We start from the raw sequence: 24,539 nt of genomic DNA on the forward strand, positions 1-24,539 counted from the left end.
GAGAGCGAGACGGACAGAGAGCGAGACGGACAGAGAGCGAGACGGACAGAGAGCGAGACGGACAGAGAGCGAGACGGACAGAGAGAGAGAGAGACGGACAGAGAGAGAGAGACGGACAGAGAGAGAGACGGACAGAGAGAGAGACGGACAGAGAGAGAGACGGACAGAGAGAGAGACGGACAGAGAGAGAGACGGACAGAGAGAGAGACGGACAGAGAGAGAGAGACGGACAGAGAGAGAGAGACGGACAGAGAGAGAGAGAGAGACGGACAGAGAGAGAGAGAGACGGACAGAGAGAGAGACGGACAGAGAGAGAGACGGACAGAGAGAGAGACGGACAGAGAGAGAGACGGACAGAGAGAGAGACGGACAGAGAGACAGACAGACAGACAGACAGACAGACAGAGAGAGAGAGAGACAGAGAGAGACAGAGAGAGACAGAGAGAGAGAGAGACAGAGTAACGCTTCACAGGCTGTAGTCATTTGAGACATACCTAACACAAAGAAAGATACCTGGGATTGTTGCAGGATAATCATCTCAGCCCCAGGACACCACTACAGGAGTTTGCAGGGTAGTGTCCGAGACCCAGCCATCTTCCGGCCCTGTAGTGACATTCTCCCCTATCATAATCAGAACATAACAGAAAATGCTGGAATTACTAAGCAGGTCTGGCAGCATCTCTGGAGCGCAACACAAAATTAAGGTTGAATGTTGTTCAACATTTTGATGAATGCAGAGTATTTTCAGTATTTTCTTTACTTCAGATTTCCAAAATCCACAGTATTTTTCTTTTGTATCTGAAGTGGAATGATCATTGATGATTTCATAGTGCTCAGTTTGGATTTGGATTTATTGTCACGTGTAATGAGCTACAGTGAAAAGTATTGTTCTGCATACAGTCCAGGCAGATCGGTCCATACATGAAAAACATAGGACATACGATAAACACACAAAGTAAATGCACAGATATCAGGTGAAGCATACAAAGTGTAGTGCTACTCAGTAAAGAAGATGCGTGGAGAGATCAGTTCAGTCCATAAAAGAGGGTAATTTAATCTGCACGTAATTAGATGTGCCTTCATGCACCAAGAACCAGACAGCATTCAGGCTTGGGCTGATAGTGACTAGTAACATTTACATAGAGAAGTTTCAAGCAATAATCATCTCTGAATTTAACCACCTCCCTTTGATATTAAAAGTTCTAAGATGGTCAGATATCTCATCGAACACCTTAAGGGTCACCACTAACCAAAAAATGAACTGGACTAGTCACACAAATTTTATGGCTACAAGGGGTTGGAGAATGAATATTCTGCTGTGAGTGACTCACCTATGAATTGCCCTTACTACAATCTACAAGGCTCAAGTCAGGAGTGTGACAGAGCACCACCATTTGCATGGACAACACTCAAGAAACTCGGCATTATCCAGCAACTCACTTAATTAGTATCCCATCCACCACCTTAAAATATTCACCACCACAGAAGCAACATGAACCATCTAGAAGATGCACCACAAAAACCTGCCCAGGCTTTTTCGACACCAGCTTCCAAATTCGTAAACTCTACTGTCTGCAGGTACAAGGGCAGCAGGGTTTGGGAACAACACCTGCAAGTTTTCCTCCAAGTCAAGATGGTGTTTTCCTCCAAGTCACACACCATCTTGACTTGGAAATATAAAACTTTACTGGTCAAAATCCTAGGAGTCCCTAACAGCATTGTGTAAACACCTTACTGAATGGTGGTTGAAGAGGCCAACTTACCATTATCTTCTCAAAGGCAATTAGTGATGGGCAATAAATAACTGATTTTGGCAGCAATGCCTGCATGGGTGTATTTTTTAAGAAGTTGATATGATTTCCTACATCAACTCCCACAGCCCTATTGCAATATCTATTAATGGATATAATAACAGGATGATGGGAGAGCTTACCTTAGCTTTTTGGAAAAACTTGTGTTTTAAAAATTCTGCCGCTGTGGGCCTGAAATTAAGAAGAAAAAAAGCCAATTAGGAGACAGCAACACAACCGATTTGGCTGGTCCTTGATTTGCCGAACCTGCCTGAAATGTGTCAAACATGATAAGCCTTTGCAAGATTCAGATGTGTTACAGAAGGGAAGACGGTTTTGATCTTTTAGGCCAGGTAATCAGAAAAGGCCAATGATCTGTCAAAAAGGCGATAATTTGTAATGTTATATAAAAATCACCCAAGTGGACACTTTTCATGTACGACCCTCAGCAGGCCAATCACGATGTAGATTATACTATCAATACTGGCATGATACTTGAATTGAAGATCTCTGGTTGCCCCTAGAGGGTGATGTTGGAGAGTCTTCTCAATGAAATAACTGTTGACGCAGCTGTTTGCTGCATCACTTCAACATTCAATAGTATGTAAAAGCAGTAGGCCATTCAGCACCTCAAATCCTTCCCAGCATTCAATTAGGTAATAATCTGCAGAGTGTTTGTTGGACTGTTGAGGATCTTGCATGAAAATTGTCCACTTGTGATTAAATAGACCTTCTGCCATCTGAAGTGGTACAAGACAGCTTGACTTGCAGTTGGCTGCCTCTTGATTCAGGGTCGTACGTTTCTGCCATGGGTCTTCATGCGATTGTCGCACAGGGTAGTGCAGGATTTTCTTCTTTTTCTTTCCTCATCTGTCAATGCTCTGCCTCATCATTAAGGCGTTGGAACTTGAAAAATGACACAGGACTCAGGAACAAGTTTTCACCATTCTAAGCAACTGTTAGCAAGTTCTTTTCTGTTATTAAGGTCAATGCAGCCACATTCAAGGAGAACTTCAGTACCTTTGAAGGGTTTTCTTATCCCTCCCCTTGAATGTTGACCAAGAATTGAAGGAACATGACCTGGTGGGAAATTATTTTTAGCCCTGCAAACACTCGGCAGTACATTGAAAATGATTCAGTCAGAGTTTTGCCAGAATCCTTGTAGATTTGGTTTCAATGAGGCTACCGGCGTTTGTTTGACAGTCTTCTCATGGAGTCAGGAGGAGCGTTCCAGAGACACTGCTGATGGAATTTTGCGTCGCTGATACATAGACCAGCTCTCACTGCAGCACTGGAGTGTGGTAACAACAGCCATTCTGCACGCTCGGATGTTTGTTGACTTGCGGAGATCTTTGTTGTCAAATACACACCGCCTACAAACTAGTGGTAATGATCCAGTGCTAGATCTCATCAATTGCAAACTTTTGATAGAGGAGGTTGCTGAAGTATGGGAAATTTTAAACATATGATGGAACGAACATGTATTGTAGAAGGAATATTTAGCTGACCAGGTATGGGTTGATAAAATAGTTTTATTATTACAACATTCAAGGACACATCAAATTTCTTCCATGCAGAATTGAAGTGGTGGTCAAGAGTGGATTGCAGATCTGGTGAAGTGTGACACCATTCCATTTTAGTTTGGCAGGGAGGCAACAGAGATTAAAGTGTTTAATATTTAGATTGTATTTAATACTGACACCAGAGAGTGGCTGATCTTTGAGGAAGTAAATAGCTACCCTCAGGTACGTTATTAGTACAGGGGCCACACACTCTTGGTTGGGATTTGGAAGGCATCTGTTTCAGATCTCCCATTCAAACAGCTGTGGTCATATCATCATGAAGCTACTGCAGAATTGTGACAAAGTTTCTTGGACATCCGAATTGGTAGAGCAGAGCCTCAGTAAGAGTCAAATTCTTTGTGCAAGTTGATGACTGAAATGAAAAGTTCCAGGTGTTATTCTTGACCTTTTCCTTAGATTTTTCTGGCATAAAGTCCATTCTGGAGGATCCTCTGGAAAGCCTGAAGCCACACTGTCTCAGAGAGGATTTTCTCAGCTGCAGGAAAACAGGTCCTTCAAGCAGAATGTGTCAGGATTTTCCCTTCTATAGGAAAGAGGGAAATGCCAAAGGAGAAGTGAACAATAGGATTGAGAGTGGTTATTGTTGGAGGTGTTGGGGGGCAGAATAAAACATTATGCTCGACTAACAACCTAATTTCAGCATTTTTCTTTTCCAGAGAAAGAAAATATGCCGTCAGTTCAGTTTTGGGATCCATCAGTGAGTAGCTCCAGAGGGAATTTTAAGATTGGCATCCTGTCCTGTTCGGAATGTCAATTGGAAGGCACTTTAATCAGCAGAACAGTACTGGGTGAATAGGTAGTTGACTGCAGCAGGATAGTTCACTGCAATTGAGGATTGTAGATCTCCATATATTAAATAAACCTGGAAAAAATTAACCGCCTCCCACAAGAAAAAATTTTCATCTCAACTGAAACAACGGAAATACCTTCGATCCAGGCAAATTGTTCAGACAGGCATGGGGTTCAAAAGCAGGAAGGTAAATTAAAAATTTAGCAAGGAGGGAGTGTCTATGTAATTTGGAAAAAACTAGACCAATAACAGGCAAGGTTGAAGCAAGAGAGAATACAGGGATTATTGTCGATAGAAAATTCTCCACATAGAATTAGGAAATTCAGCCCAACCCATCCATACCAGTCAAAGGATTGTGGCTTATGTGGGGAAGGCAGGAAAGTGGGAGAGAAGTTTGATATCAACCGAAAACTGCTACTAAAATAAAAACAATACAGTAAATACTCAGCATTTATAACAGTGCATGTGAGAAAGAAAAACAAGTTAACGTTCCAGGTTTTTTCCCTTTGTTTCAGATGTTTAGCAAATGCAGTATTTGCTTGTATGAAAATAGGCACTATTGCGCTTAACGCTTTCTTTTTTCTGCTCCTGAAATGGCCTTTTACCTAGATTTTCATACTTTTCTTCAACGTACTGAGAGTGGCACATCTGTGTAAGTGGGGGGTGGGTCGCACTGATTACATTAAACACTAGTTTACAAAAGGAGGGTTGAAAGGTTTGACCATCACATCATATTCACTAATGAATAAACGACAATAAATAGACAGAGGTGGAACCGCTGCTTTGGTCCATTGGATAGGGCTGATAATTACACTGCCTACAAAAAGGGTCACATTTGACGAAAGAAGAACATTGTGTGGGCACTAGTGTATTGTTCCAGAATGTTCTGAAAGCCAACAGCATTTACAGCCATGGATTATAGTTTACTATCCAATCTATAAAAGAATACTTTTATACTTGAATTTTTAAAGTGCTAATGTTTTATGGTTTCACATGAAACATTGAAATAGCAAAGATTGTGAATCCAAGCAGTGCCAAGTCTGGGGCATTAAAACACACCGTAATCATTTACAGCCATTTCTGCAGTTCTCGCCACAGAGACCAGAAGCATCTCGGGCTTTATGGAATCGCAGAGCACAGAAGAGGCCATTCAGTTCACTGCGTCGAGCCAGCTCTTTGAAAGGATTAACCAATTCGAAAGAGTTAACCAATTCAAGTCCCACTTTCTCACTGTTTTCCCATATCCAAACAAATATTTAATTTTCAAGTTTATATCCAACTCCATTTTGAAAGTTACTATTGGATCTGCTTCCGTTATCCTTTCTGACATTCATTCCTTGTTGCATAAAAACAATTCTCATCTTCTCTCTGGCTCTTTTACCAGTTATCTTAATTTTGTATCTCTGGTTACTGACTCTCCTGACATAAAAATACATGCGTATGAAAGAGGGAGGAGTCCCTCCAGCCTGCTCTGCCATTTAAGCCGATTATAGCTGATCTGATGGCAAGCTCAACTCCACATTCCCACATACCCCAATCTTTCACTCCCCTGTTATCAAGAATCAATCTACCTCTGCTATGTTTCCACCGCCTTTTGAGGAAGAAAGTTCTAAAGACTCATGACCCTGAGAAAAAACAAATTGTCTCTTTGGTCTTAAATGAGACCCTTTATTTTTAAACAGTGACCTCTAGTTCTAGATTGTCCTACAAGAGGAAACATCCTTTTCACATCCACTTTGTCAAGACCCCTCAGGATCTTGTATGTTTCAATCAAAGTGTGTCTTACTCTTCTAAACTCCATGGGAGACAAGCCGAGCCTATCTAATCTTTCCCCGTAAGGCGGCCCACACATTCCAGGTACTAATCTAGTACACTTTCTTTGAACTGCTTCCAATGCATTTATTTCCTTCTTTAAACAAAGAGACCACTACTGTACACAGTACTCAGACGTGGTCTCACCAACGCCCTGTACAATTGAAGCATAACCTCCCCACTTTTGGATTCAATTCCCCTCACAATAAACAATAACATTCCATTTTCTTGTCTTAATTACTTGCTGTATCTTCATACTACCCTTTTTGCAATTCATGCATCAGGATACCCAGATCCCTCAGATTTCTCACCATTTAGATAATAGGTGGCATGGTGTCAGTGGTTAGCACTGTTGCCTAACAGCACCAGGGACATGGGTTCAATTCCAGCCTTGCGTGACTGTCTGTGTGGAGTTTGTACATTCTCCCCGTGTCTGTTGGTTTCCTCCGGGTGCTCCGGTTTCCTCCCACAGTCCAAAGATGTACGAGGTTGGTGGATTGGCCATGCTAAATTGCCCCTTTGTGTCCAGGGATGTGAAGGTTGGGTTGTGGGCTTGCAGGGATAAGGTGGGGCATTGATCGTTGCAGACTCAATGAGCCAAATGTTCTTCTTCTGCACTGTAGGGATTCTATGATTCTTTTTCATTTTTCCTGCCAAAATAGACAATTTCACATTTACCCACATTATACTCCATTGTGCCAGATCTTTCAATCTATCTGTATCCCCTTGCAGCTTCGGGTCTTCTTCAAATCTTACTTTCCTACCTACCTTTGTCTCATCTGCAAATTTAGCAATAGTTTCTCCTTTATTGTTTGAATTTTGGTCTCTGCCGAGTTGGCTCCCAGCTGAGGCCATAACCAACAAGAGCATCCTGGCTGCAGAAATGTAGAGTCTGGCCAAGTACTACACTGATGACCTTTATGAAATGCCACCCACTAGAACTCAAATTTACTGTTACATAGCTCCTTTTAAAACCTCTATCTACAGCACTTTGTAGCCATTTGACACTTCAGAAATAATCATTGTTGTAACATAGGAAACAACAACTAATATGTCAACAGTGAAGTCCCACAAACAGCAACAAGGTAATAACTATATTTTCTGCTTTAATGGTATTGGAATGAGGCTGTGGGACCTTGCACTCCCCGAGTACAACACTGATATATCAGCTGAGATTACGCGCCCAGTCTTTGGAGCAAGACTTATGAGTCCACATTCCAACTCAAGAGGTGAGGGTGCTACTGCTGATCCAGAGGTGACACTTCAGAGAGGATGCGACAGGACCAGACTATGCTGTAATGAAATGAAAATTGCTTATTGTCACAAGTAGGCTTCAAATGAAGTTACTGTGAAAAGCCCCTGTAATAGAACATAGAACATTACAGCGCAGTACAGGTCTGCAATAGATGAAGAAAATCACTGCCAAGTATTCAACATGAAGGATCACCACAAATCTTTAGTGAAGATTCCACACCTTGGTGAGGGATATAATGTTTTTAGGACAAAAATAAACTTTATGCTAAGAGATCTATCAGGTCATTTATCCCCAAGAATTGAGTTTTGGATCGAGGCAGAGAAATACTAGGCAGAAGCCAGATGCTTCTTCTATATTGGATGAAAAGGTGCTCCAGCTCACGAGGCATTCAAGAGTACTTCATTGCCTCATTAAGCCAGATCCGATAAAATTGAATTACTTCCTTTTTTATAAAACCTGCTACTATAAGCCACTAAATATCCAGGTTTAGAACAGCTACGTGTAATTTTTTTGTCTGATTATGTTCCTGCAAGCATCTTATGATAATTACCTGAAAGATGTTACATAAATGCAAATTCTTGTTTACTATTGTTTCCACAACAATTTTAGGGCATGAGGAGGGTGTTTATTGATCATTGTTACAAAACTAAACACAAATCAATCCATATCACTTAGCCATGATCCAGATTCATGCCTCCTTCATTCATCAATCCAGAGTACATTTCCAGATTGCTGATCTCAGAATATGGGAACTGGAGCAAGAACAGGGCAATTTTCTGATTTTTACCTTTTCTCTGGATCTTTCTGTAGACATTGTGAAATCATCTTCCTAAAGGATTTGCCATACTTTTTCACCATTTCCTTATCCTGCACACCTGTCTCCAATGAGGGTGGATCATTCTGAAGAGTCAACATTAAAACCTAAACAAGGAGAAAGCATTACAGATTAACAAAGAGTTTGCTTATTCAAGTTTATAAAATGATCATCTTGGAGCAACAGGTGTCATGGCCACACAACTGGATCAAAGATATTTTATAAAGGGTCGGTCTCACTAAATATCCCCTAATTGGAAAAAAAATAATTAGGTACTCTAAATTTATATTAAAAAAAGAAAAAAGATGATATTTTAGAAAACCTTTATTTTTCTGCAAAAGATAGCCACCCTGTATTTTTCAATCAAGATACACTGAGCCAACAAGTTCATTTATATTTTTTCCATTTAAGGGACTTTTACATCACTGGCAAGGTAGCATTTATTGCCCATCCTGAATTGTGTTTCTCAAGATGTAATTCAGCTGCCCTTCTTGAACCACTCCAATCCCTATTTCCACAAAAATAGATGGAAAGGCAAGTAGTGGCATTAGGTCAAGTGGGCAAAAAGTTGGCAAATGGAGTATAATATGGGAAAATGCAAAGTTGTTCATTTTGGAAGGGGAAAAAAGAACAACGTTATTTAAACGGAGAAAAGGCGACAGGGGGGCACAGTGGTTAGCACTGCTGCCTCACAGCACTGAGGTCCCGGGTTCGATCCCAGCCCTGGGTCACTGTCCATGTGGAGTTCGCACATTCGCCCAATGTGAGTCTCACCCCCACAACCCAAACGATGTGCAGGGTAGGTGGATTGGCCACGCTAAATTGCCCCTTAATTGGAAAAAGATCATTGGCACTATAATTTTTTTAAAAATTTAAACGGAGAAAAACTGCAACACAAAGGGACTTGGGGGTACTTATGCACAAAACACAAAGCTAGCATACAGGTGCAGCAGGTAAGCCTACTTGCGACAATAAAGGTTATAATAAAGATTATTATTAATCTCATAATCAGAAAGGCTAATGGAATGTTGGCCCTTATTTCAAGGGGCTGGAATAGAAGAGTAGGGAAGTATGCTGCAAATGTATACGGTACTGGAGAGACCACATCTGGAACACAGCAGTTTTGGTCCCCTTATTGAAGGAAAGATATTTAACTGGAGGAAGAGGTTCAGAGAAGGTTTTCTGGGATGATTCCTGGTATGGAGGGATTCTTTCTTTCTTTCTTAAGAGCAAAGGTTAAAGAGGTTGGGACTCTACTCTGGCATTTCGAAACACGATAGGTGACCTTATTGAAACATATAGGATTCTCAAGGGGTTTGACAGGGTAAATGCTGAGAGGATGTTCTCCACATGGGAGAGTCTAGGACCAGTGTGCATAGTCTCAGAATAACGGGGTGCCCATTAAAACAGAGATGGGATGTGTATTTTGAGCAAGACCAACATTTATTACCCATCCCCAATTGCTTGCAAGGTGGTGAAGGTAAACTGCCATTTTGAATGGCTGCAGTTAATGTGGTGCAGGTACTCACACAGTGCAGTTAGGGGGCAAGTTCCAGGATTGGCAAAGCTATTGAAGGCACAGTGAATTTGTTTGAAGTCAGGATGGTCCATGGCCTGGAGAGGAATTTGCAGGTGGTGGTGCTTCCCATGTATCTTGCTATTGTCCTTCCAGGTTATAGAGGTCTCCGGCTTAGAAAATGCAGTTGAAGAAACCTTGCCACCACTGTGCTTCAGTGATGGAAGAAACGAATGTTCAAGGTTGTGGATTGGGCATCAATCAAACAGGCTGGCTTTGTCCTGGATAGTATTCAGCTTCTTGGAATATATCATTGAGACAAATTAAACTATTCGCACCTCTGACCTATGCCTTGCAGACGGTGGACAGGCTCCGGGGAGTCAGGTGGTGAATTGCTCACCACAGAACTCTTAGTCTCTAAGCTGCTCTTGTAGCTACAGTGCTTATATGGCTAGTCCAGTTAAGTTTCTGGTCCGTGATGACCCTCACAAGGGAGATTAATTGATTCAGTAATGAAACCTCAAGGAGTGATGGTTAGATTCTTTCTTGAAGGAGATGGTCATTGCCTAGCGCCTGTTGGTGATGCTGCAGTCAGTTAAATGCTGTCTAGGGCAGTAATTCTCACCATATCTCTGAAGTTCAGCTTTTTTGTCCTTGTTTGGAACAAAGCTGTAATTTAAGTCTGGAACCAAGTGGTCCTCATGGAAGCCAAATGTGGCTTCAGTGAGTAGGTTATTGCTTTGATAGTATCACTGTATGACACTTTTCATCATTTTGCTGACGAATGAGTGTAGGTTGATGTGGTGGAAATTGGCCGGATTGCATTTGTCCTGCTTTTTGTGGCTAAGATGTATCTGGGCAATTTTCCACATTGTTGGATTGGTGCCAGTTTTGTAGCTGTACTGGAACAGCTGGTTCTAGAGGAACACAAGTCTTTAGTACTATTGCTGCGATGTAGTTAGAGCCCATTGTCTTTGCCATATTCAGTGTCATCAGCCATTTCTTCATATCATATGGAGTGAATCAAATTGACTGAAGACTGATGGTTGCAAATAATTCAGCCTTATCCTTTGTACTGATGTGCTGGGCTCCACTATTGCTGGTGTGGATTTTTTGAAGCGTTCTCCTCTGGTACCTCTTTAATTGTCCACCGCCATTCCCGCCTAATGCGACCAGCACAGGTCTACTGCTTATGTGATTGCTTAGCTTAGTCTACAGCATGTTTCGTCTGTTATCATTCATGCAGTGCTCTGTTGTGGGGTCACCAGGTTGGCACCACATTTTTTGTTTTGACCAATATTGCTCTGGCATGCTCTTTTACATGCCTGGTTGAAACGGGGTTGATTCCTTGATTAAAAACATAGATAATAGGAGAAGGAGGCCTTTTGGTCCTTCGAGCCTGCACCACTATTCATCATCATTGCTGATCATCCAAGTCAACAGACTGATCCGGTCTTCCTCCCCCATATCCTTTGATCCCTTGAACCCTAAGAGCTATATCTCATTTCATCTTGAAAACAATGTTTTGGCCTCAACTGCTTTCTCTGGTAGCGAATTACACAGGCCGACTGCGCTGAGTGAAGACATTTCTCCTCATCTCTGTCCTAAACCGTCTACTCTGTATCCTCCAACTGTGACCCCTGTTTTTTTATATGAATTTACAGGATGTGTGTGTCACTGGTTAGGCCAGCATTTATTGCATCGCTAGTTGCCCTTCAGAAGGTGGCAGTGCAATGCCTCCTTGAACCGCTGCAGTCCTTGAAGCGCTGGGTTTGCCATTGTCGTTTCCGGTGCCTGGTTCGATGCGGAGTTGCGCTTTTGTAGCGGTTGAATACAACGGAGTTATTTCAGACGGCATTTAAGAGTTAATCACATGGCTGTGGGTCTGGAGTCACATGCAGGCCAGACCAGGTAAGAATAGCAGATTTCCTTCCCTAGACTGGGTCCGCAGAAGGTAGTGAGGGAACCAACAAGTGGAAAAATACTTGAACTCATCCTCACGAGTCTGCTCGTCACAGATGCATCTGTCCATGACAGTATTGGCAAGAGTGACCACCGCATAGGTCTTGTGGAGACAAAGTCCAGTTTTCACATCGAGGATATCCTCCATCGTGCTGTGTGGCACAGTGATAGCACTGCTGTCTCACAGCACCAGGCAGCCGGGTTCGATTCCAGCCTTGGGTGACTGTGTGGAATTTGCATGTTCTCTCTGTTTCTGCATGTGATTCCTCCACGTGCTCCGGTTTCCTCCCACAGTCCAAAGTTGCACAGGTTAGGTGGATTGGCCATGATCAATATGCAGGGTTACGGGTCTAGGGTGGGGTTAGTGGGCCTAGGTAGAGTGCTATTTAGGAGTGTCTCCTACTGCATAGTGGGGATTCTATGGATACAACTTTGCTAAATGGGACAGATCATGAAAATCAAGATGGGCATCCATGAGGCTCTATAGGCCATTAACAGCAGAATTGCACTCAACCACAGAGTGGAATTGAATGGTCTGGCATATCCCCCACTCACTCTCCATTAAAACAGTGTTGATCCTCTGACTTGCGACAATGAAAAATGGGGGAGGGTGTGACAGGAGTGAATCAAGTCAGCCATACCTAAAAATAAGTCAACCTGGTGATGCTACAACACTAGATGTCCAAAGGTCATAAGCAGCAAGTGATAGACATAGTTAAGCAATCCCACCACCGATGGATCAATTTAAACTCTGCAGTCCTGTCACATCCAGTTGTGAATGGTGGTGGACAATTAAACAACTCACAAGGGAAGAAAACTCCACAAATATCCCTCACCTCAATGATGGGGGAACCCAGCATATCAGAAGATAAGACTGAAGCATTTGCAAATCTTCTGCCAGAAGCTGCCGAGTGATTGACCCATCTCGATCTACTCCAGAGGTTTCAAGCATCACAGATGTTATTGTTCAGCTGACTTGATACACTTCATGCAACATCAAAATAGCTGACAGTCTGGACACTCTGAAGGCTATGGGCCTGGCAATGTTCCAGCAATAGTACCGAAGATGGTGCGCCAGAATCTGTTGTGCCCTGTGCCAAGCTGTTTCAGTATATTTACAACACTGGTATCTACCCAGCATCTACCCATCAATGTGAAAAATTGCCCAGGTGACTCCTGGACATAACAAGGAGGACAAATACAACCTGATCAATTACAATCCCATCAGTTTACTCTGACTCATTAGTAAAGTGATTGAAGGGGTCATCAACAGAGTTATCAAGCAGAACTTGCTTAGCAATGAAGTTGGTCACTGACGCTCAGTTTGGGTTCCATCAGAGCTACTTAGCTCATCATCTTATTACAATCTTGGTTCAAACATGCAGAAAAGAGCTGAACTCGAGATGAGGTGAGAGTGACTGCCCTTGATATAGAGGCTGTATTTGACTGCATTTGACCGAGTGGAGCATCAAGGATCCCAATCAAAACTGGAGTCAATGTGAATCAGGGGGAAAACCCTCCCTTGGTTGGGAGTCATACCTAGCACAAAGAAAAATGGTTGTGGTTGTTGGAGGACAATCATCTCAGTCTCATGACATCACTGCAGGAGTTCCACAGGTTTGTGTCCTCGGCCCAACGACCTTCAGCTGCTTCAGCAATGACATTCCTTCCATCATAAGGTCGAAAGTGGGAATGTTCACTGATGACTGCATAATATTCAGCACAATTCGCGACTCCTCCGATACTGAAGCAGTCCAGGTCGACGTGCAGCAAGACCTGGACAATATCTAAGCTTGGGCTGACAAATGGCAAGGAACATTCGCGCCACACAAGTGCCAGGCAATGTCATCTCCAACAAGAGACAATCTAACCATTGCTCCTTGACATTTAATAGCATTAACGTCACTGAATCCCGATTAACATCCCGGGGTTACCATCGATGAGAAACAAAACTGTACTGGCCATGTAAATACTGTGGTTACAAGTGCAGGTCGGAGGTTAGGAATCCTGCAGCAAGTAACTCACCTCCCGATTCCGCAAAGCCTGTCCACCATCTAAAAGGCACAAGTCAGAATGTGATGGAATACTCTCCACTTGCCTGGATGAGTGCAGCTCCAATATTACTCAAGACGCTCAACATCATTCATGACAAGCAGCCTGCTTGATTGGCACCCCATCCACAAACATTCACCCCCTCCACCACTGACACATTCACAGCAGCTTGCATCACCCAGAAGATGTACTGCAGGAACTTGCCAAGGCTCCTCAAGACAGCCCATGACCTCTACCATCGAGAAGGGAAAGGGCAGCAGACACATGGGAACACCATCATCTGGAAGTTCCCCTCCAAGCCACTCACCATCCTGACTTAGAAATCTATCACTGTTACTTCACTGTCACCAGGTTACACTCCTGGAATTCCACTGTAGATGCTACACCACATGGACAGCAGCAGTTCAAGAAGGTAGCTCAATACCACCTGCTCAAGGGCAATAAACGCTGGCCTAGCCAACAACCTACATTGCATGAATTTTGTTTAAAAGTGCAAAAATGGGACTTTGTCTCCACAAAGGTTGTATGGGGAGTCGTCCCTACCCATACTGTCAGAGATAGAAGAATCTGCAACAGGTAGATTGGCAAGGACGAAATCAAGTCCCTCTTGCTGGTTTTATCACCAGATGCCACAACTCAGTCTCGCAGATGAATCGTTCAGAATTCAGCCAGTAAAGTCACCATAGTCCAGACTACCCTCGGCTGCTTTCACCTTTGAAGGCAAGAGTTGACTGGTGGTGATTTAACCTGATTTTCCCCACATCTCAAGCGAGGGACAAGGTTGAGAAGGCAAGTCTTTCATGAACAACCTCAGCCAGTAGAGGAATTTAACCCACGCTGTTGGCATCGCTCCGCATCATGAACCAGCAGTCCAGCCAACAGATCTCCTGAACTAGTATTGGTGCTTCTGAATGATTTTTGAGTGTGAACATTGTAGCTCGCACATAAAGAGTAGTGTGCTTTTGCTACAAGTGGTGTAAGTACTGATTAGCGTCTGAGAGGGAGTGGTAGATGGCAATCCGGAGATTTCCTTGCCCAGTTTTACACTATTACCATGAAACTTTATGGAATCTGGATTCAATATTGAAGAGTCCAAGGGCAACTCCCTCCTGACTGTATGCCTTTTGGTGGAAGATTCAGACACTGGCTGCACGGTATGATTGAGTGCTTGGTTATGTCAGGCTCTGTAGGACAGCTCTCCCAATTTTGGTACAAGTCCTCAGATTTTAGGGAGGACAACTTTGGAGGGTTGAGTATGCATCTTTGTCATCTCCAATACCTAGATCAATACTGGATAGTTTGTCTGATTTAGACTTATTTCACTTTCTGGAGTACCTTGCTCAGGCATTTCACCGGGTGCTTGCTTTCAGTCTGGACACATGAAAGCATGGCAGACTGCCTTCCCTGAAGAGCAATAGTAAACCAGATTATGTTTTTTAAAAACAAAAATCTGGTAGTTTCAAGGTAAATATTAAGAGTAGCATTGGATTCAAATTTTTTTTCATTCAATTCAAAATTCACCAACTGCCATGGTGGGATTTGAACCCATGTCTATAGAGCATTAGTCTGGGCCTCCTGATTAATAGACCTCCAATTCACCTTTGTCCTCACAAGTGTGCTGCACTTAACATACAAAGACTCCCTCCAAAAGGATTTACATACGGTGTCTGGAAACTTTTATTTTCTGGAGTAAAATCAAAATTGCATCCGAATTAATCAAAATTCTGCCTTCAATGTTATTATCGAGATTTTAAAAAGACAAATGCTGGAAATGTGAAATGGAAACAGAATAGATGGAATTATCTCGAAAATAAGTATCTGAAAGAAAAGATACTTAATGTTCCAATTAGGAAGAACTTTAGAGGATTGAGCTCGGGAGGATTCTAGCCATTACCATTAATGTTACGTGAAGAAAAAATAACTACAGAACATAACTGGTTCTAAAGTTAGTCGTTTGGCGAGTCTTTAAAAACATGGATTATTCAAAGTAGCCACTGTAGATCACTGTTAATGCCAAATCATATTTATGAATCTAATAAAATAATTATGAACATATTCCAAAAATAAAGGTTACCCAGTTGATGTGATGCGTCAGGTTGTCAGGTGACTTTTCATTCGGGGCTAACATAAATTTAAGACATGTGAGCTGAGAGCAGTAACAGTGTAACTACAGAGTTAGTTGGACACAGATATGCTTGACAGGCACTGACAACAGGTCAGAGGAGGGTTGGAAGTGGTGTACTCCAGGGTCAGTGCTGGATTCACTTTATTCACTGAATGTATAAATGATTGGGACTTGGGTGCAGGGAACACAATTTCAAAACCTGCTGTCACAGAAGCAGGATATTTGGTAAACAGTGAAGAGAACTGGTAGTGATTGGATATTACAGTCACATGTACATGCTTAGAATGTAACAAAGTAACTTAGTTATGTGTACATAACACAATTGTGCAGAGAAATGAGAATAAGGATGTGTAACTTAGTTAAAAGCAAATTACTATGGATGCTGCAATCTGAATTAAAAACAGTAAATGCTGGACAATCTCAGCAGATCTGACAGCATCTGCGGAGAGAACACAGAGCTAATATTTGGAGTCTGGATGACTCATTGTCAAAATGCAAAAGAACAATTATCTGCACATCAGTAGAAGACTGTTTTATACTAGATCAAGACACTTGTACTCCATCTTGTATGGATATAGCTTCCCTGCATGTGCTTGAATAAAATCGATGAACAAAGAAACTGGAGTCTTGTTTGGTCTTTGCAGAATTGGGTACTCATTCCTTCCCTTTCAAATATATTTCTTGATGATGCGAGTGCAAATGCACAACTGTTCTTTCAAATATTTTTTATTCTCCTCCTTTTTCACATTTTCTCCCAAATTTACACCCACCAACAATAAACAATAATCAGTAACAAATATGTCAATCCCCATATCAATAACAACAATCCTCCCACCAGACCCCAAACATTAGCCCGCATGTTCACACAAACAAATGACAAAAAGGAATTAGGGATTACCAATAGTCGCCATTAACACACACAACCCTCCTACCTACCCGCCCCAACTAATGTTTGATGTTATCCAGTACTTCAAAGTGCATAATGAATAATGCCCATGAATTGTAGAACCCCTCCATCCTTCCCCTCAGTTCAAACTTAACCTTCACAAAGTCAAGAATTCCAACAGGTTCCCCCGCCACGCCAGGGCACAGGGTGGAGGGGTTGCTCTCCAACCTATCAGGATCCGCCTTTGGGCGATCAACGAGGAAAAGGCTACAACATCTGCCTCCACACCAGTTTCCAACCCTGGCTGATCCAACATCCCGAATATGGCCTCCCAGGGGCCCGGGTCCAGTTTCACATGCAACACTTTAGAAATTACCCTAAGAACATCCTTCCAGTAATCCTCCAGCTTTGGACAGGACCAAAACATATGAACGTGAATAGCGGGGCCCCCCGCAACGTTCATACACATCTTCTACCCCTTCAAAGAATTGGCTCATCCTCACCCTCGTGAGGTGTGCTCTGTATACCACCTTCAGCTGTATCAGCCCCAACCTCGCGCACGAGGTTGAGGGATTCACTCTCCGGAGCAACTCACACCAGAACCCCTCCTCCATATCCTCTCCAAATTCTTCCCCCCACTTTGCTATGATCCCTTCCAGTGTTGCCTACTCCTCTTCCAAAATAGCTCTGTAAACCGCCGACACTACCCCCTTCTCCAGTCCCCCCGTCGTCAGCACCTCCTCCAGCAATGTGGAGGCCGGCTCCACCGGGAAGCTCTGCATCTCCTTTCTGGCAAAATCTCAAACCTGATTGTATCTAAACAATTCCCCCTGCTCCAGCCCATACTTCGCTTCCAGCTCCTTCAGCCCTGCTGTAGCCACCTAAATTGGCCAACTCCCGATTTAAAATGGCGAACGACAAAGGCTGATGGGAAAGTCAGCCAACATCGACAGAAACCAGCAGGTGCAGGTTTGCTGTGTATTTAACTCTGCAAAAGGCCAGACAACATTGATACCAGCGACCATCAGCATAACAATGTAGCAGCCATCTACATACTGATGAGCAATCCCCGGAAACAATAAGTAACATTTGGGACACACAAAACAAAGCCAGACTCCCCGGCGCCAGCAGGAGCCAACACAAAGGAGGTGAACGAACACCTCAAGACCACCCATCGATCAGGGAACCGGTCCAGTATTGGAGAAATCGAACCAAGCGATTGGGACAAGGCCCTGTTTCAAAAAGACATATGGCCCACTACAGCCACCATCACCCTCAGCGGCTTTACAGGCCACTCACAGCAGGGACACATCACAGCCCCTGTACCCATTCAAATCGGCAACATTACCACCAAGCACCCCGTGGTTTTAGTTGACCTGCCCCATATGGCAGAACACATTCTAGGAATAGACTTCATGAAATCCCACAATCTTTCATTTGATCCAGTCAACCAGTGTGTCTGGAAGATGGTAAAGTCTGCAAGTGCCCCCGCAACGCTCAACATAGGAAAATACACGAACAGAATTAGCACAGTAGGCGAATTTTGTTTCAACCCAACCACGCTTAGCACGGACAAGGAGGTTAGGGCAGTTCTGCAAAAGAACAGGGCAGCATTCGCGACCCACAAACACGACTGTGGCCTAATGACTGGCTCCGTTCAAATCACAGGACCTGACCCTAGACCCCAAAAACAGTATGGATTTCCCCAAGAGGCAGAGGGAGAAATCTCAAAGGTCATAGAAAGCTTATTAGAGCAGGGCGTACTTAGATCAGTAGCCTCCACTAATAATGCCCCGATTTGGCCAGTGAGAAAGCCCGATGGATCATGGCGACTGACCATTGATTATCGGGAACTCAACAAAATCACCCCCGCAGCAGCCCCACACAGTAGCAACAGGTCCCGAGACCATGCTCAAGCAGGGACTCAATTCCCGATACTTCACGGTTTTGGACATCAGTAATGGATTCTGGTCCTTTCCATTGGCAAAGGCGTGCCAGTACAAATTTGCCTTCACCTTTAAAAACCAACAGTACACGTGGACATGCCTTCCACAATTTTCCACCGACAGCTGGTAAATGGGTTAGCCAAATTCTCTCGCCCCGAATGTCTGGTCCAGTATGTAGACGACCTACTACTGCAGACAGACACCAAGGAAGAGCACATCGAGCTTCTGTCCGAACTCCTGGAACTCTTACGTTCAATTGGTTGTAAAGTTAACCCCAAAAAGGCCCAGATTTTGGAAGAAAAGGTGATATATTTGGGAACAATTATCACACATGGTAAACGCGAGATCGAGCATAAAAGGATTGACTCGATTGCTAAATTGCCCCTTTCCCAGAACGTTTCAGCCCTCCGGTCGTTTTTAGGACTGGTTGGCTACTGCCAAAACCACATTGACGGTTTCGCCAGCAAGGCAGCACCCCTCTCAGACCTCCTAAAGAAAGGAGCCCCCTGGGAATGGCTTCCGCAGCATACAGGACTCTTTAAAACAGGCACTCATAGCAGCCCCCGCACTACAAGTTCCAGACCCGCTTTCCCCTTACGCTATAGAGGTAGCAACCACAGACCGCACCCTTTCGGTCGTGCTTCTCCAGGAACTTACGCCTCCAGAATTTTAGATGCTGTGGAGCAGGGATTTTCAGCCTGTGAGAGGCACCTGCTCACAGTATATTGGGCAGTTCAGTATTTTTCGTACATTACCAAACTGAACCCCATCACAATCCTCACAGAACACCCCCCCCCCACCCAACTTTTACTGGACGGACGACTCAAGGACGGTACAGTCAGTCAAATTAGAGCAGCTAGATGGACCCTTCTCTTGAAGGGACGGAAATCACTGTAAAACGGACAAAGACCCACACTTTTTTGGAGACAACCTACAGTACCTCGGAACCCCCCATGGATGTGAAATTATCTCTCCACACCACAACACAGACCCCTTTATTGCTAAAACATCCCCCCCGAAAGATAGGTAGTTCAACCCAGAGCCCCCAGCACACAGACACGTGCATGCCCATAAGGATATATGTGGATGGATCGTCCACAATATTGGATGGGAAGCGCATAACAGGATGCGGTATTTATGTCGCCCTAGAAGAAATAGCAATAAAACTTCCAGGACACTTATGTCTGCAACAGTCTCACGGAATTCCTGCCCCTGTGGAAAGCAAGAGGATTTGTTTCCGCAGACAGAAAACCCCTCCCTTCAGCCCCATTGCTCCGTCACATAGAGAGAGCACAGAACAGGACTTTTGGTATAGTCAAAGTTCGAAGTCACCATCGTTCCTCCCCCCCTGGAAATGTAAAAGCCGACGCACTGGCTAAATCAGGTTCCAGGCATGGATATTTTTGGACACCCCCCGAAAGCGCACCAGTGAATGCAGTTCAGGTCTCAGACTAGGATCGAGGATCTAGTGGAAGTCCAGAAGCAGGACAGCAATCTCAGGGAGATTTTAAAAGGAAACAATCCAGCGCCCTACGAGAGATTTAAAAATGCTCTGACCACACATGACGGCGTGGTGTTAAAAGACACTCTTTATGTGGTTCCTGAACAGGACAGGAATCAATTGATTTGTTTATTCCATGACGGTCATGGACATCAGGGAATCGATCCCACTACAGCCCACCTCAAGCAGCTTTGTTGGTGGCCGAATTTAAAGGATGATGTAAATCACTACATCGAGAATAGTCTTATCTGCGCCCAGAATAATCCGGACAGATATGCCAAAAAGGCTGAGCTTAGTCACACCCGACCCGTTAATGGCCCCTGGACTAACCTCCAGATTGATTTTATAGGACAATTGCCCCCTTGCAGGAATGTCTATAAATATGTACTCGTGGTGATAGACACTTTTACAAAATGGGTGGAAGCATTCCCATCCAGGACAAACACGGCAAAGACCACAGCCAAGATTTTGATCCACCACATCTTTATAAGATGGGGACTCCCCCGCAGAATTGAATCCGACCAAGGTTCCCATTTTACGGGACGCGCCATGAAGAACGTCCTCACGATATTTGGCATTACCCAAAAATTCCACATTGCATACTACCCACAGTCGAGTGGTATCGTGGAGCGCATGAATCGGACCCTAAAATCCACCCTCAGAAAAATGGTCCAGCAAAACAACACCACTTGGGACTCAGTCCTCCCTTTTGCGCTGATGTTTTTGCAAAATACAGTTTCAACTTCCACAGGTTACACCTCACACACCCTCATGACCGGACGCCCCACGAAAGGCACAGAATTTATATTAGGTTTAGACTTGACCAGCCCCGAAGTGACGGCCCTCACACACGAGAAAGCAGTAGAGCAATTATTGGATAATGTTAAAACGGCTCAGCTAGCAGTCGCAGTGAAATTGGGCACAAGAAAGAAACAGAGCAAGGCTTGTTTCGACAAGACAGTGCATGCGACTGAGTACAGTGTAGGACAGCAAGTCATGCTCTCCGTATACAACCCCAGCACACTCCTGTCACCTAAATACTCTGGTCCATACTCCATTGTGGACAAAGTGAGCCCTTCCGTCTACAAGATAAAGTATCCCAACGGAAAGACCGCATGGTTCCATATCAACCAGCTGAAGGCATATGGAACACAGTCTAACCACTCACACCACGTCATGCTCGACGCAGCACACCACACCCCACCCACAGCCAACGTAACCCTACCACCATCCTCCAACACATCCAGCCCAGCCACGGACTCGACCTCGACTCCACCCCCGAAATATACACTCCGCCCCGGAACGCCCACAGACTGCAGCAGCAGAGACAGCAACTGTGACTCGGACGGTAGCCACAGCACGCCTCCCTACTATCCCCATGCAACAGGACCCACACCCAGCGAATCTGACCACGATTAGAGTGGTCCCTTCATGATCACGTTCCTAAACAAACCCCACCACCGACCACCGACCCACAATGACGACCCAGATTCCATCCCCACACAACTAGACACCACCTATTGGCACAGAGACAACTCGTTCAGACTCGTCCGGAATGACAAGAGAGATCCGAAATCATACCAAGCAGCCCTTTCAGCCCTGATACATTCAAGAGTTTGGCATCCGGGAGAAGATGACGACCTTGAGTCTGACTCCCAAAACGAGAAGCCCTTTGCGACCCTGTTCGCAACCGATAACAGAGGTGTCCAGATGATGTTTTAAAGGAGCTGCTTGGGAGAAACGGTGTCCTTTCTGATGGAACCTGCAGCATGTTTTATGTTGTTTGTAGTGTTTGTTAAATGTTGTAGGTCAGACCACAAATTTGTTTTCCACCGCCCCACGCCCTTTCGTCCGAAATCTCTGAGCACTTGTCCGCACGCTCATCAGCAGAAACCCAGGACTTGCCCACAGAGACATAAGGTCCCAGACGCCAGTTCAGCGGAACCAGTCTGTCGACAGACGCCCGTTCGTAACTGCCCTTCTGGTTCGAAGGTAGAACCAATACGGGAACCCCCCTCTGGTCAACTGCGCTCGGGTACGGGAGACACGTCATTGGTCGCCGTCCTACCCGGCGACTCCATCCAACTCTTGCCCGTCGTGGCCCATACGCACCTCATTTTGGAAAGTTCTGGCTCAAAAAGTTTTGGTTTGTTTCAAGTGACCCTTAGGTTGCCTACCATATGCTATTTACATCCTGAAACATTTGGATGGTAAACCGCACAGTCTGCGAGACGGCTCGCGCTGGTTCATTATTTGAAAGTGTGTCTTGTCCTAAAATTCAGTTTTTGAAAAAAAAATGACGGAGTCACACAGTGACCAATTATAAAGGGAGTAATTGGCACTAAAGGACAGACAGGCTATCATACGAAATGTTAAACCAAGATAGTAACAGATACTATGCTTGTTTCCACAGAACTCCAGGACCAGAGAAGAGAAGTGAAAGAAGAAGAACCATGAGGACATCCTTCGCATGGTTCACCGTTACAATGGACATTGGGTTGCGCGTGAACGCGAACCCCATGACCTCAACCCCCCCAGCCATTAATGATTCACTTCCCCACAGTACCCAGAGCCCAGTCACCAGCGACACCACACCATCTTGGTGTGCCAGGTTTATAACCTGGTACTTCCCTGTCCTACTTGATAGAATCTCTATTGGTTTTGGCGATACTCTGCTGCATCGTGAAGACTATGCGTCTGAGATGGTGGAGAAGGAGAGCCTACCGCGCTCGCACCCCGGTATATAGGATAAGATCCCCTATTTTTGGATATGACCAGACCCCAGCGATCTATAATAAACAGCATTCGTTTGCATTTTTGTTGTAAATAAAATGTTCATGAGCAATTGTACGATCCTGAGCTTGACTGCCAAGCCAGGAAAAATGGGTATAAACTGCTATGATTTTGTTTGTATGGTTGAGGAAGTTAGCGTGATTAAATGTTTAAGTATGAGTAGTGTATTAACGATAGTTAGAGGTTCCCATTTTCTTGTTTTGTAATGCATGTCCCTGTTTGACATAGCGCCCCTTAGAATTGTCAGTTAAAAAAAGCGCTCACCGGGTCAGGGAATGAAAGCAACGCAGTTATGTGATCCTTCACGCTTCGCGTTAGGATCACAAGGAGGGAGTGTAGCCACCTAAATTGGCCAACTCCCAATTTAAAATGGCGAATGGCAAAGGCTGATGGGAAAGTCAGCCAACATAGACAGAAACCAGCAGGTGTAGGTTTGCTGTGTATTTAACTCTGCAAAACGCCAGACAACATCGATACCAGCGACCATCAGCATAACAATGTAGCAGCCATCTACATACTGATGAGCAATCCCCGAGAACAATAAGTAACATTTGGGACACACAAAGCAAAGCAAGACTCCCCGGCGCCAGCAGGAGCCTACACAAAGGAGGTGAACGAACACCTCAAGACCGCCCATCGATCAGGGAACCACTCCAGTATTGGAGAAATCGAACCAAGCGATTGGGACAAAGTCCAATCACATGGGACCAGGTACAGGGTCCACTCCAAAAGGCGGGAAGCCCCTGGGGACTAGAAGAGTTAAGCCCCAAGTTCAAATCGGTCTCTCCTCAGCTCTCTTCAGCCCTCTCTTCGTCCTGCCCGGGTCACCCAGCAACACGAACCAACATTGACCGTGACCGGTGCAGTGACCACCGACAGAAGTAAGTCTTAATTCAACGCTCGCTACGAGATAGGCGCTCCTAGCTACCAATCCGTACCAACTTCGAATCCCGCAGACTCAGAACCCGAACGAAAGGCCATTTGTTCCCCTGACCTGGTGGGCCAGTCCGAAGTATAGGCCTGTTAGTTATAGAAGTAGCTTAGATGTAGAATTTGTGCATGAGTAGCGATTACTGTGTATAATAAATGTGCTTTGATTTGAATCTTACTAATCGGTGTATTGGGCTATTATTCATTACTTGGACTTGAACCTCGTGGCGGTATCATAAAGATACCTGGCGACTCGAGAGCAAAGGAATAAAACAGAGCAATTGAACCAAATGGAAAGTTAGCAACACTGCAAACCGACCCCCAAGAAACAAATCTTTTACTTTTAGTGTCTTGATCCCCATCTCCTCCAATTTTCAAAAATTTCCACCCCACTTCCCTGGCTCAAATCAGGGGTTCCCCCGAATCGGCATTTCCCTTGACCCTGCCCCCAACCCGAATTGTTGCCGAAACTGCCTCCAAATTCTCAACGAAGCTATTATTACCGGACTCCCCGAGTATTTCCCCGGGGCCATCTGGAGCAGCGCTTATGCTGGTGCTTTCAAGCCCGACCCCCTACCTAAACTCTCATGCATACTGACCCAGCTCCGCACCTTCTCCACATTCGCTGTCCAGTAGTAATACATCAGGTTCGGAAGACCCAAACTCCCTGCCTGCCTTCCCCTCTGTAGCAGCACCTTTCTAACTCTGGCCACCATCTCTCCTCACATGAACTAAGTAATCCTTCCCTCAATCTCTCTGAAAAAAGCCTTTGGCAGGAAAATCG

At 44.5% G+C, this 24,539-nt stretch overlaps 1 protein-coding gene across 2 annotated transcripts in view; it reads right to left on the reverse strand.

Moving 5' to 3' along the window:
* The window catches only part of LOC140385744 (serine/threonine-protein kinase OSR1-like), a 265,075-nt gene that overhangs the window by 88,921 nt on the left and 151,615 nt on the right, over positions 1-24,539 (reverse strand). For both annotated transcript variants that reach the window (XM_072468206.1, XM_072468207.1), the window contains exons 8-9: positions 8,018-8,151; positions 1,934-1,982 (exon numbers count right to left, since the gene is read on the reverse strand). In XM_072468206.1, coding sequence (XP_072324307.1) covers positions 1,934-1,982; positions 8,018-8,151 — 183 coding nt within the window. The remainder of the gene's footprint in view (positions 1-1,933; positions 1,983-8,017; positions 8,152-24,539) is intronic.

Source organism: Scyliorhinus torazame, chromosome 11 (assembly GCF_047496885.1).
Source record: "Scyliorhinus torazame isolate Kashiwa2021f chromosome 11, sScyTor2.1, whole genome shotgun sequence".
NCBI lineage: Eukaryota > Metazoa > Chordata > Chondrichthyes > Carcharhiniformes > Scyliorhinidae > Scyliorhinus > Scyliorhinus torazame.